This window comes from Panulirus ornatus, chromosome 32 (genome assembly GCF_036320965.1).
Source record: "Panulirus ornatus isolate Po-2019 chromosome 32, ASM3632096v1, whole genome shotgun sequence".
NCBI lineage: Eukaryota > Metazoa > Arthropoda > Malacostraca > Decapoda > Palinuridae > Panulirus > Panulirus ornatus.
Genome location: NC_092255.1, coordinates 26,922,242 through 26,935,792, shown reverse-complemented (window position 1 = coordinate 26,935,792; position 13,551 = coordinate 26,922,242). Strand labels below are relative to the sequence as shown.

At 39.0% G+C, this 13,551-nt stretch overlaps 1 protein-coding gene across 2 annotated transcripts in view; it reads right to left on the bottom strand.

Annotated features, from left to right (window-relative positions):
* Window positions 1-388: 388 nt before the first annotated feature.
* Window positions 389-13,551, bottom strand: part of Tnks (tankyrase) — a 46,697-nt gene continuing 33,534 nt past the window's right edge. The window contains exons 20-23 of one of the 2 annotated variants that reach the window (XM_071681312.1): window positions 10,891-11,074; window positions 6,636-6,744; window positions 5,843-5,999; window positions 389-2,514 (exon numbers count right to left, since the gene is read on the bottom strand). In XM_071681312.1, coding sequence (XP_071537413.1) covers window positions 2,428-2,514; window positions 5,843-5,999; window positions 6,636-6,744; window positions 10,891-11,074 — 537 coding nt within the window. In that variant the 3' untranslated portion in view covers window positions 389-2,427. The remainder of the gene's footprint in view (window positions 2,515-5,842; window positions 6,000-6,635; window positions 6,745-10,890; window positions 11,075-13,551) is intronic. The other variant, XM_071681313.1, reaches the window with a different exon arrangement.

The following is a 13,551-nucleotide window of genomic DNA, read 5'->3' as shown; positions in this document are numbered from 1 at the left end:
CATGTAAATTTGTCACAGTTTCAACAACAGCCGGGACACATCCAACTTCTATGGCAAATATCATTCCCACTCCAAATACTCGAGGCCAAATAAATAAATCAGCTGGCATCTAATCCAAATTTTTCAGATCTTGTTTCAAAAAATTATAATTCTATTTACAAATTCAGCATTCTTTTGTTTGTTTCAGCAATAGAATGAGAAAGGCAAATTTTTGCTGGCAACCACGCCACTTAGATAAACCAAATGCAATGCTTCTGAAATGAAAATATAACCTGATTATAAAGACAATATAATGGTATTCTTAGCATGTAATAAAGGCAGTGAACCAATCTGTTCACCTGTTTGTAGATGACATAAGTATACACGAACATAGTTGGACACAATGAGATTCATTTGACGATATGTTTCATCAGAATTATTTCATATGCACGAATTCTCAAAGAAAAAAGATGGGAGGAGATAATTATCCTATATTAGTTAATATGCAATTTCTGTGTTTGAAAATCTCATATAACCATATACCTCTGAAGAAAAAAAAAATATAAATAGTAATCTTTCATCTGAAGTAATTTTCATATAAAAGATGTTCGGGAATGAGATAACAGTGCCAACTGAGGTCATGGAGCTTTGAGCTAACAGATTTTTCGTTACACTCCTGACGACTATGACAATTACCATCAGATTTTCAATCTACAAAACATTATTTACAGCATCTACTGTAGATCAGATAGGTGATTACTAAACTCAGCAGCACTCAATCTTAACTACATATTGCTCAACCTAAATATGTATGAAACAAATAAATACAAAATTTGAACACACAAAGTACCCCAGATAAATTCACATACTATCTAACAAAATCATGATCTTGACAAATTTTTCAGTTTACATGATATTATCATAAACATGCAAAAGTATTCCACATATCACAAATGCTAATAATTTCAAAACCTGCAAACAATACTTACTGTACTTTGTAGATGTACTACGAAAAGGCATTAATACTTTTCCAAAAACTTTCCAACATGCAAGCTCAACCACTGAATGACAAATAATGCTAAATAGGATGTGTAAGTTCTTAAAGAAAATGAAAATTAAGGGTAGCAGCAGCTACGTATGTAAACAGAGAAAAATGCTTCCAATGGTGGAACTCCAGGAACTTCATCAGTGAGCCAATATATCTTTAAAGGCAATTTATAATTCATTCATACACTGCATAATTGGAATATTTCCCCTTACCTTCCCAAACAAAAATGATAAAAATATGAAAAATTAAATAAAATCTTAGTCCCTGACAGATTTTATTAACGAATTTCAGAGTGATTACTTACGATACATTGACAGTTCACTGACTATCCACAATACAGCTACTGTACCTAAAATATATGTAAAGTGTGAAAAAAAATTCAAGTGTAATGTGGACAGTCAATGAATATTACATGACTTTTTAAAAGGTTTGTTCATAGTATATCACAATGCAGACAGGTATTGGTTTCCTCCCCATGCACACAATATTATAAATAATGCCCCATAAATCACTGCCTCATGTGAACTATCATAACTCATTTCCTCATTTTAGGACCTGAAATGAAGATGAACAAATATTTCCTTGTGCAAACAAATAGATCGACAACAGTTTCCATACCATCAAAAGCAATATAAAGATACTAATTAATTCCCAATGCTTCTCATGAATAAAGTACATAAAAAAACATATGTACCTGAGATATCAAAACCATATTCATTGGAAAAAATAAATAATGGACTTTCAAGAAAATGCCTTAATCACCACATTCTTAAATAATAAAAAAATTGACGAACTTATCTTTTTTTTTTTATCTCTTCTCAGTGGTGTCAGAGCCTTACCAGCAAGAGAAACCAATGTGAGTGGTATCATAATAAAGCTCCTCACACCATATATAAAACCTAAAACTATATTGACACCCTTGATTAGTTTCTTCACAGTGTTAGATGAACACAAATGCTCTGTATAAAATTTCACACTAAAATACACTTATAATGAAAACTCACCATATCTTTTCTACATGGAATGACTCAGAATCAGTGATTATGCCCCATTCTGGGTTTGGATCAGTTAATCCGAGTGAGGGATTTTTAGAGTGTTCCCATATCACTTAGTGGAATATTATTCATGCTTTGCATCTTGCCACCACGCTTCTCACTTTGCCATATTACCAGTAACCTGACACTGTAGTTTTCATTTTAGCTGTCTCACATTAAAATCACAACCAATAGCTGGTGAATCTATGAAAGATCAGCCAGCCCCAGTAAGACAGAGAAGGTAATCAGTTTTGCTTTATAAAATATTTGTATCAAAGACTTTTAGTAAATGCTATCCCAAAATTATTCTATCACTTCATCTCCTACATTAGAGGAACAATTACATATATTTACTACAAAAACTGGTCAGTTGTTGTCTCGAGCACCATCTTCCTTTGGGCCTGACTCCTCTGGCTTAACAATCTGGTAGGTGATGAGGTACTCTGGATAAGCCTGTAATATACATGCACAAGTTCTTTTATATATATATATATATATCAGTTACAGTATATATATGCTTTGAAGGATGTGTGTAAGACATACTTAGAAAAACAGATGGATTTGCATGTAGCATTTATGGATCTGGAGAAGGCATATGATAGGGTTCATAGAGATGCATTTGCGGAGTCTTAAAAGAGTATATGGTGTGGGAGGTAAGTTGCTAGAAGCAGTGAAAAGTTTTCACCAAGGACGTAAAGCATGTGTGTGAGTAGGAAGAGAGGAGAGTGATTGGTTCCCAGTGAATGTCGGTCTGCGTGACGGGTATGCGATGTCCTCATGGTTGTTTAATTTGTTTTTGGATGGGGAGATTAGGGAGGTAAATGCAAGAGTTTTGGAGAAAGGGGTGAAACACAGTCTCTTGGGGATGAGAAAGCCTGGGAAGTTAGTCAGCCATTGTTCACCAATGATACAGCTCTAGTGGCTGATTCAAGTGAGAAACTGCAGAAGCTGGTGACTGAGTTTGGAAAAGTGGTGAAAGGAGAAAGTTGAGAGTAAATGTGAATAAGAGCAAGGTTATTAGGTTCAGTAAGGTTGACGGACAAGTTAACTGCGATGGAAGTTTGAATGGATAAAAACTGCAGGAAGTGAAGTGTTTTAGATATCTGGGAGTGGACTTAGCAGTGAATGGAGCTATAGAAGTGGAAGCGAGTCACAGGGTGGGGGAGGTGGTGAAGGTTCTGGGAGCGATGAAGAATGTGTGGAAGGAGAGAACATTATCTCGGAGAGCAAAAATGGGTATGTTTGAAGGAATAGTGGTTCAAACAATGTTATATGGTTGCAAAGCATGGGCTACAGATAGGGTTGTACGGAGGACGGTGGATATGTTGGAAATGAAATGTATGAGGACAATATGTTGTGAGAGGTGGTTTGACTGAGTAAGTAATGAAAGGGTAAGAGAGATGTGTTGAAATAAAAAGTGTGGCTGAGAGAGAAGAGGGTGTATTGAAATGGTTTGGACATATGGAGAGAATGAGTGGGGAAAGATTGACAAAGAGGATATATGTGTCAATGGTGCATCACTCGCAAACAACTGACACTTCCTAGGCACCTCTCATCCCCAACTGACTGCTTACTTACCCCTCTCTCCAAAACTCTTGCATTTACCTCCCTAACCACCCCATCCATAAGCAAATCAAACAAACAGGGGGACATAACACACCCCTGCCATAGGCCAACCTTCACTGGGAACCAATCACTCTTCTCTCTACCTATTTGTCCACATGCCTTACATCTTTGGTAAAAACTTTTCACTGCTTCTACCAGCTTACCTAACACACCACATACTCTTCAGATGTTCCCACGAAATATCTCTATCCATCCTGTCATATGCCTTCTCCAAATCCATAATTGTCACATACAAATCCATCCGTTTCTCTAAGTACTTCTAACACACATTCTTCAAAGCAAACACCTGATCTACACATCTTCTACCACTTCTGATATCACACTGCTCCTCCCCAATCTGATGCTCTGTACATGCTTAACTCTCTCAATTAATACCCTCCCATACAATTTTCCAGGAATATTAAACAAACTTATGCCTCTGTAGTTTGAACACTCACCTTTACCCCTTTTGACTTTGTACAATGGCACTATATATGCATTCTGCCAATTCTCAGGGACTTCACCATGATCCATACATACACTGAATATCCTTACCAATCAATCAACAACACAATCACCCCCTTTCTTAATAAACTCAACTGCAATACCATCCATACCTGCCACCTTGCTGGATTTCATCTTCTGCAAGGCTTTCACCACCTCTTCTCTCTTCACCAAACCTCTCTCCCCGACTCTCACTCAACACATCAACGTGACCAAAATACCTACATCTGCCACTCTATCATCAAACACATTCAACAAATCTTCAAAATACTCAATTCATTTCCTCACTTCATCACAACCAGTTATCACTTGCCCCCTTTGCCGATGTTCCCATTTGTTCTCTTGTCATACAAACATTATTCACCCCTTCCAAAACATCTTTTTATTCTCCCTAAATTCTAATAATAATCTCTCACCCCCTCTCATCTGCCCTCTTTTTCAACCTTGCATCTTCCTCTTGACCTCCTGCTGCTTTCTCTTATACAACTTCCAGTCATTTGCACCCTTTCCTTGCAAGTATTGTCCAAACACCTCTCTTCTCTTTTTAAGTAACAACTTTACTTCTTCAACCTACCACTCGCTACCCTTCCTAATCTTCCCACCTTTCTCATGCTACATGCACCTCTTGTACATGCCATCACTGCTTTCCTAAATACATCCCATTCCTCACTCACTCCCCACACATCATTTGCTCTCACCTTTTACCATTCTACAATCATTCTCTCCAAGCACTTTCTCACACAAGTCTCCTTTCCAAGCTCACTTACTCTCACCACTCTTTTCCCCACAGCATTCTCCCCTCTTCTTTGAAAACTTTAACATATCTTCACCTTCACATCCACCAGATAGTGATCAGACATCCCGCCAGCTGCCCCTCTCAGCACATCAATATCCAAAAGTCTCTCTTTTACACACCTATCAATTAACACGATCTAATAATGCCCTCTGGCCATTTCTCCCCCTCACATGCATATACTTGTGTACTATATCTCTCTTTTTAAACCAGGTATTCCCAATCACCAGTCTTTTATTTCAGCACACAAATCCACAAGCTCTTCTCCATTTCTATCCACAGCACTGAATACCCCACGTACACCAATTATACCCTAAACTGCCATATTAATCACATTCACATTTAAGTCACCCATTACTAATAACTGGTCTCGTGGATCAAAACTGTTGACACACTCACTCAGCTGCTCCCAAAACACCTGCCTCTCAAGATCTTTCTTCTCATGACCAGGTGCAAAAGCACCAATAATAACCCTTTTCTCTCCATCCACTTTCAGTTTTACCGACATCAATCTAGAATTTACTTCCTTACACTCTATCACACACTCCAACAACTCCTGCTTAAGGAGTAGTGCTACTCCTTCCTTAGCTCTTGTCCTCTCAACAGCCCCTAACTTTAATCCCAAGACTTTTCCAAACCATTCTTCCCCTTTACCCTTGAGCTTTGTTGCACCAAGAGCCAGAACATCCAAATTTCTTTCCTATAACATACTATCTATCTCTCCTTTCTTTTCATCTTGGTTACATTTACACACATTAAGACATCCCAATTGGAGCCTATGAGGAGGATGAGCACTCCCCGCTTGACTCCTTCTTCTGTTTCCTTTTACTTAAGGACCTGATCACAAACAACTTAGTCCAGAACACAACAGTACTATACCTGTTCACCCCTGTAGACAACATACTCTGGGTAGCACAGTCCACCTGCACTGGGTCTTCCAACAACTGAGTGATGGCCAGGAGGAGCATGAGCCATCTTCATTGCCGAGAACTGAAGGAATGACTTGCCTAAGGTAACACGACAAAGTAGTAACTGCCTGTATAAGGAGAAATACAATGATAAAATGAAATACTAATGAAATGAAAGACATACCACATAAAAAATAATACTAATCAAGCAATATATCTCAGATCCCACCTTAGTGAGGTAGTATCAAGAGGGGGCAAACAAGAGCCTCTTTCTTTGCATCAACTCAAACCTGCTCTCAAACTATCATGAAAAAATACAGAAAGTAGTTTATTTATATTTCATGTAAATAAAATTAAAATTTTTTTCTGAACACAAAAAATTTCTGAGTCCCCCAAGTCAATGCACCTCTAACCAATTTGCTCCCTCACTGTATTTTCCTTTTTATGACTAACATTCAAGTCACAAAAACAAGCCCTCATCATGACCAGGCCTCAAATGGAGGTGAGGGGATGGGAAACAAAAGGTGAACTTGTATGGAAATTGTCTGACCTTTAACAAGGAATAGGTCATGATTGAATGACTAAAAATGAAATGTTAAAGTCCCAAATCTTACTAGTATGGGAAAAAAAAGGACATTACAGAATCCCACAAAATAATCATGCAAAACATTGACCTGCCAAGCAGAGTCGTCTTTTGAAAGAATGCATGCTCTCAAGTCTATGCATACAAGTAAACAGGAGATATGAGAAAAGAAATCACTAACCTGTAACATGAATAACATGATCTGTCTTTATGCACTGGACATCCACTTCCACCTCCAATGCCATACACATACTGGTTACTCTTAGAAGAGTGTTCAGCAAAATAAATACCTGAAATATATTTGATTTTAAAGAAGTCATCTGAATGCAAATTAGATACAATTAATTAGTATCTGTACAAATACTACTCATTGGAGTGCCAAAACTGTCAATTTCGGGTTCATGTCAAACCATCTTTGACCATATGTTTTCTTTAAAAAAAAAGTTTCTGCGTCCACTACATGTAGGCTTTTTATACAGTAAAACATTAAAGTTTCTCCATCTTTTTAAGTGGGTTGATATATTCTTGTCTGAATCCTTATTATTTTTTGTTATCTAAGGACTCTTGTACTTTTAAATACTGTTAACATAAAAAGTGGGGAAGATGCAGAATTAAAAATTGCCCCTTTTATACCACATGACTCCAATTCATGCTACTCCTTGCAAGCTTCACACCTTCCAGCATATTCAGGTCTCAAACTCTCAAAGTGCATTCCACTTCATTCTCTTACCTCTGTTTTTCCCACTTTCTTTTCTCTCTCCACTCTTGGTCAATATTTCTACACGCACTGCCCACATTTCCAAACAATTTCTGCAAACCCTCTTCAGCTCTCTCACACATACTCCTCTTACTCCCACACCTCTCTCTTACCATAGCATTTCTTACTTGTCTAACCTTCCTCATACCACATACTGTCCTCAGACATTTAACTTTCATTGCATTCATCCTTTTCCATGCTTTGTTATCTATGAACTAAGCCCAGTACCCATACAACATTGTCAGAACTATTACATCACACACAACCATCTTTGTTCTCACAGGTAGTGACCACTCTTTCCACACATTCCTCAACGTGTCTAGGACTTTCACTCCTTCAACCACACCATGGCTCACTTGAGCTCCCATGGTTCCATTAGCTAACATATCCACTCCCAGTTATCTAAAACTCTTCACCCCCTCCAAGTTCTTTCCATTAAAACTCCGACTAACCTGTCTCTCTCCGTTGCTAAATCAAATACCGTTACTTTTGTTCACATTTACACTTAATCTTCTTTCATGTACTCTTCCCAACTAAGAAACCAACTTCTGTAGTTTCTCACTCAAACCTGCCATCAGCATTGAGTCATCAGCAACAACAACTGATTTACCTCCCAGGCTCCCCATCCTAAACACAGTACATACCTGCCCCACTCCAAAACCACTCACATTCACCTCCCTCACCACCCCATCTACAAACAGATTTAGACAGCAATGGTGACATTACATACCCCTGCTACAGACCCACCTTAGCTTAGAACTACTCACCTTCAATGCTTCCTACTCGCACACTCCTTACTCTCGATGAAAACTCATCAATGCTTCTAACAGCTTCCTTCCCACACCATATATTCATAACGCTTTCCACAAAGCATCTCTATCATCCCTATTAAATGCTTTCTCCAGGTCTGTTAATGCCAATTATAAGTCCTGCTTATCTATACATTTCTCACCCAAATTCTTTCACCAACACAACTAATCCAAACATCCTCTTCCTACTTGTGTTCCTACTTGTGTATTTGTAATTTTGCAGGACAAACTACTGAAGTTTCCATATCTTGCTCTTATTCACATTTATTTGATTTAGCACAGGAGAGAAAGGTTAGTTGGAGTTGGAGTTTTAATGGAAAGAACTTGGAGGAGGTGAAGTTTCAGATACCTGGGAGTGGATATGTTAGCTAATGGAACCATGGGAGCTGAAGTGAGCCATGGTGTGGTTGAAGGAGTGAAAGTCCTAGATACAATGAGGAATGTGTGGAAAGAGTGCAGTCTGTTGTGGATGAAAGGGCTTGGGAAGTGAGTCAGTTGTTGTTTGCTGATGATACATCGCTGGTGGCTGATTTGGGTGAGAAACTGCAGAAGCTGGTGACTGAGTTTGGTAAAGTGTGTGAAAGAAGAAAACTGAGAGTAAATGTGAATAAGAGCAAGGTTATTAGGTACAGTAGGGTTGAGGGAGAAGTCAACTGGGAGGTAAGTTTGAATGGAGAAAAGCTGGAGGAAAAGAAGTGTTTTAGATATCTAGGAGTGGATTTGGCAGTGGATGGAATGATGGAAGCAGAAGTGAGTCACAGGGAGGGGGAGGGGGCGAAAGTTCTGGAGGCATTGAAGAATGTGTGGAAAGCGAGAACATTATCTCGGAAAGCAAAAATGGGTATGTTTGAAGGAAAAGTGGTTCCAACAAAGTTATACGGGTGCGAGGCGTGGGCAATAGATAGGGTTGTGCGGAGGAGGGTGGATGTGATGGAAATGAGATGTTTGAGGGCAATATATGGTGTGAGGTGGTTTGATCGAGTAAGTAATGAAAGGGTAAGAGAGATGTGCGGTAATAAAAAGAGTGTGGTTGAGAGAGCAGAAGAGGGTGTGTTGAAATGGTTTGGTCACATGGAGAGAATGAGTGATGAAAGATTGACAACGAGGACATATGTGTCAGAGGTGGAGGGAATGAGAAGTGGGAGACCAAATTGGAGGTGGAAGGATGGAGTGAAAAAGATTTTGAGCGATCAGGGCCTGAAAACGCAGGAGGGTGAAAGGCGTGAAAGGAATAGAGTAAATTGGATTGATGTGGTATACCGGGGTCGACGTGCTGTCAATGGATTGAACCAGGGCATGTGAAGCGTCTCGGGTAAACCATGGAAAATTTTGTGGGGCCTGGATGTGGAAAGGGAGCTGTGGTTTTGGTGCATTATACATGACAGCTAGAGACTGAGTGTAAACGAATGTGGGCTTTGTTGTCTTTTCCTAGTGCTACCTTGCGGGTGTGCAGGGGGAGGGGGTTGTCATTTCATGTGTGGAGGGGTGGCAACGGGAATGAATAAAGGCAGACAGTATGAATTATGTACATGTGTATATACGTATATGTCTGTGTATGTATATATATGTATACGTTGAAATGTATAGGGATGTATATCTGAGTGTGTGGACGTGTATGTATATACATGTGTATGTGGGTGGGTTGGGCCATTTTTTCGTCTGTTTCCTTGCGCTACCTCGCTAACATGGGAGACAGCGACAAAGCATAATAAATAAATATAAATATATTTGGTATTATAATCTATTTCTTTAACCACTTTTTTCTTTTTTGCTCCTTTAGCAAGGTACCATCAGGAACAATGAACAATGGCCTCATTTGCATACAACCATTCTCCCACTGTAATGAACGTTGTGCCAAAACCATGGACTACCATCCAGAGCCATGCGTTGCAGACTACTCCAGGGTTTACTCTAATTAATCCATATGCCCAGATTCAGCCCAATAACAAAAAATTCCTACCTTGTACAACATTGGTCTGATTCATTCTACCCAATTGAATGATTTTCAATATATTACATGAAACTCTTGTTGATTAAATTACTTTATTTCTTACAAATGCTGGTCTTCTTTCTAGGATATTCATTTTAACTGCTGTCATGCATAAGTCATATCTCTCTTTTCCTTCTATATGGTACAATTCATGTTATTTCAATCTTTCATGACAGCTTGTGTGTTTCACTCCTCCAGTTTGATTTACAAAGCAATCACACAACACAGCAAAAGTCAGTTTTGCCTCATACATATACTCTTTAGAATTTCCACCATCTTTTTATCTCTTGCAGAATTTCTCATTACTACACTGCTCATTACCTCATATACAGTACTAATTTTGACAGTGGTCTTACATTGCAACTTTTCATTTATGATGACCCCTAGATCTTAAACATTTTCTTCACTCTTAATCTCTATTTCAGCTGGAACTTGTAAGGAATTACCATCACATTCATGATCATTCAGTAACTAACTTGTTCAAAGAGAAACAGAAAGAGAGACAGACTGAGGGAACCCACATCAGGTGTATGAGAAAAAATGTAATTAGGTTTGGGCTGAAATTATCACATGAAAAAATGGACAAATTCTAAGGAAACCTAAATTTACAAAATTTACATCTTATTATGCCATAATTGATTTTAATTTGTCCCTAAATAAACTTCTAAACACATTCATATATTATTCATTTACTAAATCTGTTTGGTCAAATGGCAGAATATAATAAAATCTACATTACTGTACCAGCACCGGCTATCAGACTCACATTTAAAAAAATCAATGTTCCACAGCTATAGAGTAAGAGAAAAATAATTACTTTACCTGTTTTCTTTACTAATATGCAAATACAAACATATAACATTAACAAGCAAAAACTAACCTGCACCAAACATCCCACCAATATAAGCATGTCTCTCATCAAAGCCCTTTTGCACAATAGCAGAAATGAAAGGCGATCCATGGAAGAGCATTCTTTCTGTAGGCTGGCCACTATTCTCTTCAGCCACCTCCCGTCTCCTATGAGTATAACGCTCCCAGAGTCGTTTATTGCGAACTTTTTGAATCTGAGAGGATACAATAAGTATGAACACATTGCATATAGTATATTCTCTACTTAATCTAGGACCCCTTTCTAAAAAACTTCGGATGTGATACAGGACTCTTCAAAGGGCCCTGCAGCCCAATGGTGTGCTACTCTCAGGAGCAGGGATAAGATGGACTTCTTTAAAGTGAATACTTCTCTGAAGAGACTGTAACCCATTTCATCAACTGTTAAAAAAACTTGTTACTTGTAGTGAAACTTCAAGCAAATGACATCCAGTAACACCTCATCTATCTACTCTGTAACATGATATCTTGTCTCTTGAACTCAATTTGAATGGGAATAAAATTATGATCCTCCCAGCATATACTACTAACATCTAGCACAATTTCTCTTTACTTGGTTCTTATTTTCCTTTTCAATGATTTCTCTAATATATTATATTTATTTATTTATTTTGCTTTGTCGCTGTCTCTCGCGTTTGCGAGGTAGCGCAAGGAAACAGACGAAAGAAATGGCCCAACACACCCCCATACACAATGTATACACACACACGTCCACACACGCAAATATACATACCTATACATCTCAATGTACACATATATATACATACACAGACACATACATATATACCCATGCACACAATTCACACTGTCTGCCCCCATTCACTCCCATCGCCACCTCGCCACACATGGAATACCTTCCCCCTCCCCCCTCATGTGTGCGAGGTAGCACTAGGAAAAGACAACAAAGGCCCCATTCGTTCACACTCAGTCTCTAGCTGCCACGCAATAATGCCCAAAACCACAGCTCCCTTTCCACATCCAGGCCCCACACAACTTTCCATGGTTTACCCCAGACGCTTCACATGCCCTGATTCAATCCACTGACAGCACGTCAACCCTGGTATACCACATCGATCCAATTCACTCTATTCCTTGCCTGCCTTTCACCCTCCTGCATGTTCAGGCCCCAATCGCTCAAAATATTTTTCACCTCATCTCTCCACCTTCAGTTTGGTCTCCCACTTCTCCTCGTTCTCTCCACCTCTGACACGTATATCCTCTGTCAATCTTTCCTCATCCATTCTCTCCATGTGACCAAACCATTTCAAAACATCCTCTTCTATTCTCTCAACCACACTCTTTTTATTACCACACATCTCTTACCCTTTCATTACTTACTCGATCAAACCACCTCACACCACATATTTTCCTCAAACATCTCATTTCCAACACATCCACCCTCCTCTGCACAACTCTATCTATAGCCAATGCCTCACCACCACATAACATTGTTGGAAACCACTATTCCTTCAAACATACCCATTTTTTGTTTCCAAGATGATTTCTCGCCTTCCACACATTTTTCAACGCTCCCAGAATCTTCACCCCCTCCCCCACCCTGTGACTCACTTCCGCTTCCATGGTTCCATCCGCTGCCAAATCCACTCCTAGATATCTAAAACACTTCACTTCCTCCAGTTTTTCTCCATTCAAACTTACCTCCCAATTGACTTGTCCCTCAACTCTACTGTACCTAATAACCTTGCCCTTATTCACATTTACTCTCAGCTTTCTTCTTTCACACACTTTACCAAGCTCAGTCACCAACTTCAGCATTTTCTCACCCGAATTAGCCTACAGTGCTGTATCATCAGCGAACATCATCTGACTCACTTCCCAAGCTCTCTCATCCACAACAGACTGTACACTTGCCCCTCTCTCCAAAACTCTTACATTCACCTCCCTAACAACCCATCCATAAACAAACTAAACAACCATGGAGACATCATGCACTCCTGCCGTATACCAACAGTCACTGGGAACCAATTACTTTCCTCTCTTCCTACTCGTACACATGCCTTACATCCTCGAAAAAAATTCACTGCTTCTAGCAACTTACCTCCCACAAAATCTACTCTTAATGCCTTCAACAGAGCATCTTTATCAACTCTTATCATATGCTTTCTCCAGATCCATAAAAGCTACATACAAATCCATTCACTTTCCTAAGTATTTCTCATACATTCTTCCAAGTAAACACTTAATCCACACATCCTCTACCACTTCTGAAACCACACTGCTCTTCCCCAATCTGATGCTCTGTACATGCCTTGACCCTCTAAATCAATATCCTCCAATAAGATTTCCAAGGAATACTCAACAAACCTGTACCTCTGTAATTTGAACACTCATTTCTATCCCCTTTGCCTTTGTACAATGGCACTATGCATGCATTCCAAGTAATGAAAGGGTAAGAGAGATGTGTGCTAATAAAAAGTGTGGTTGAGAGACCAAAAGAGAGTGTACTGAAATGGTTTGGTCACATGGAGAGAATGAGTGAGGAAAGATTGACAAAGAGGATATATGTGTCAGAGGTGGAAGGAACGAGAATTAAGAATGTCAAAACATAAATATTTTGGAGGAAGCAGAAAACCTTCTTTCTATTAATAGGCAGGTTGTAGAAGTCAGGAAAAACATGAGAAGACAAAGTCCT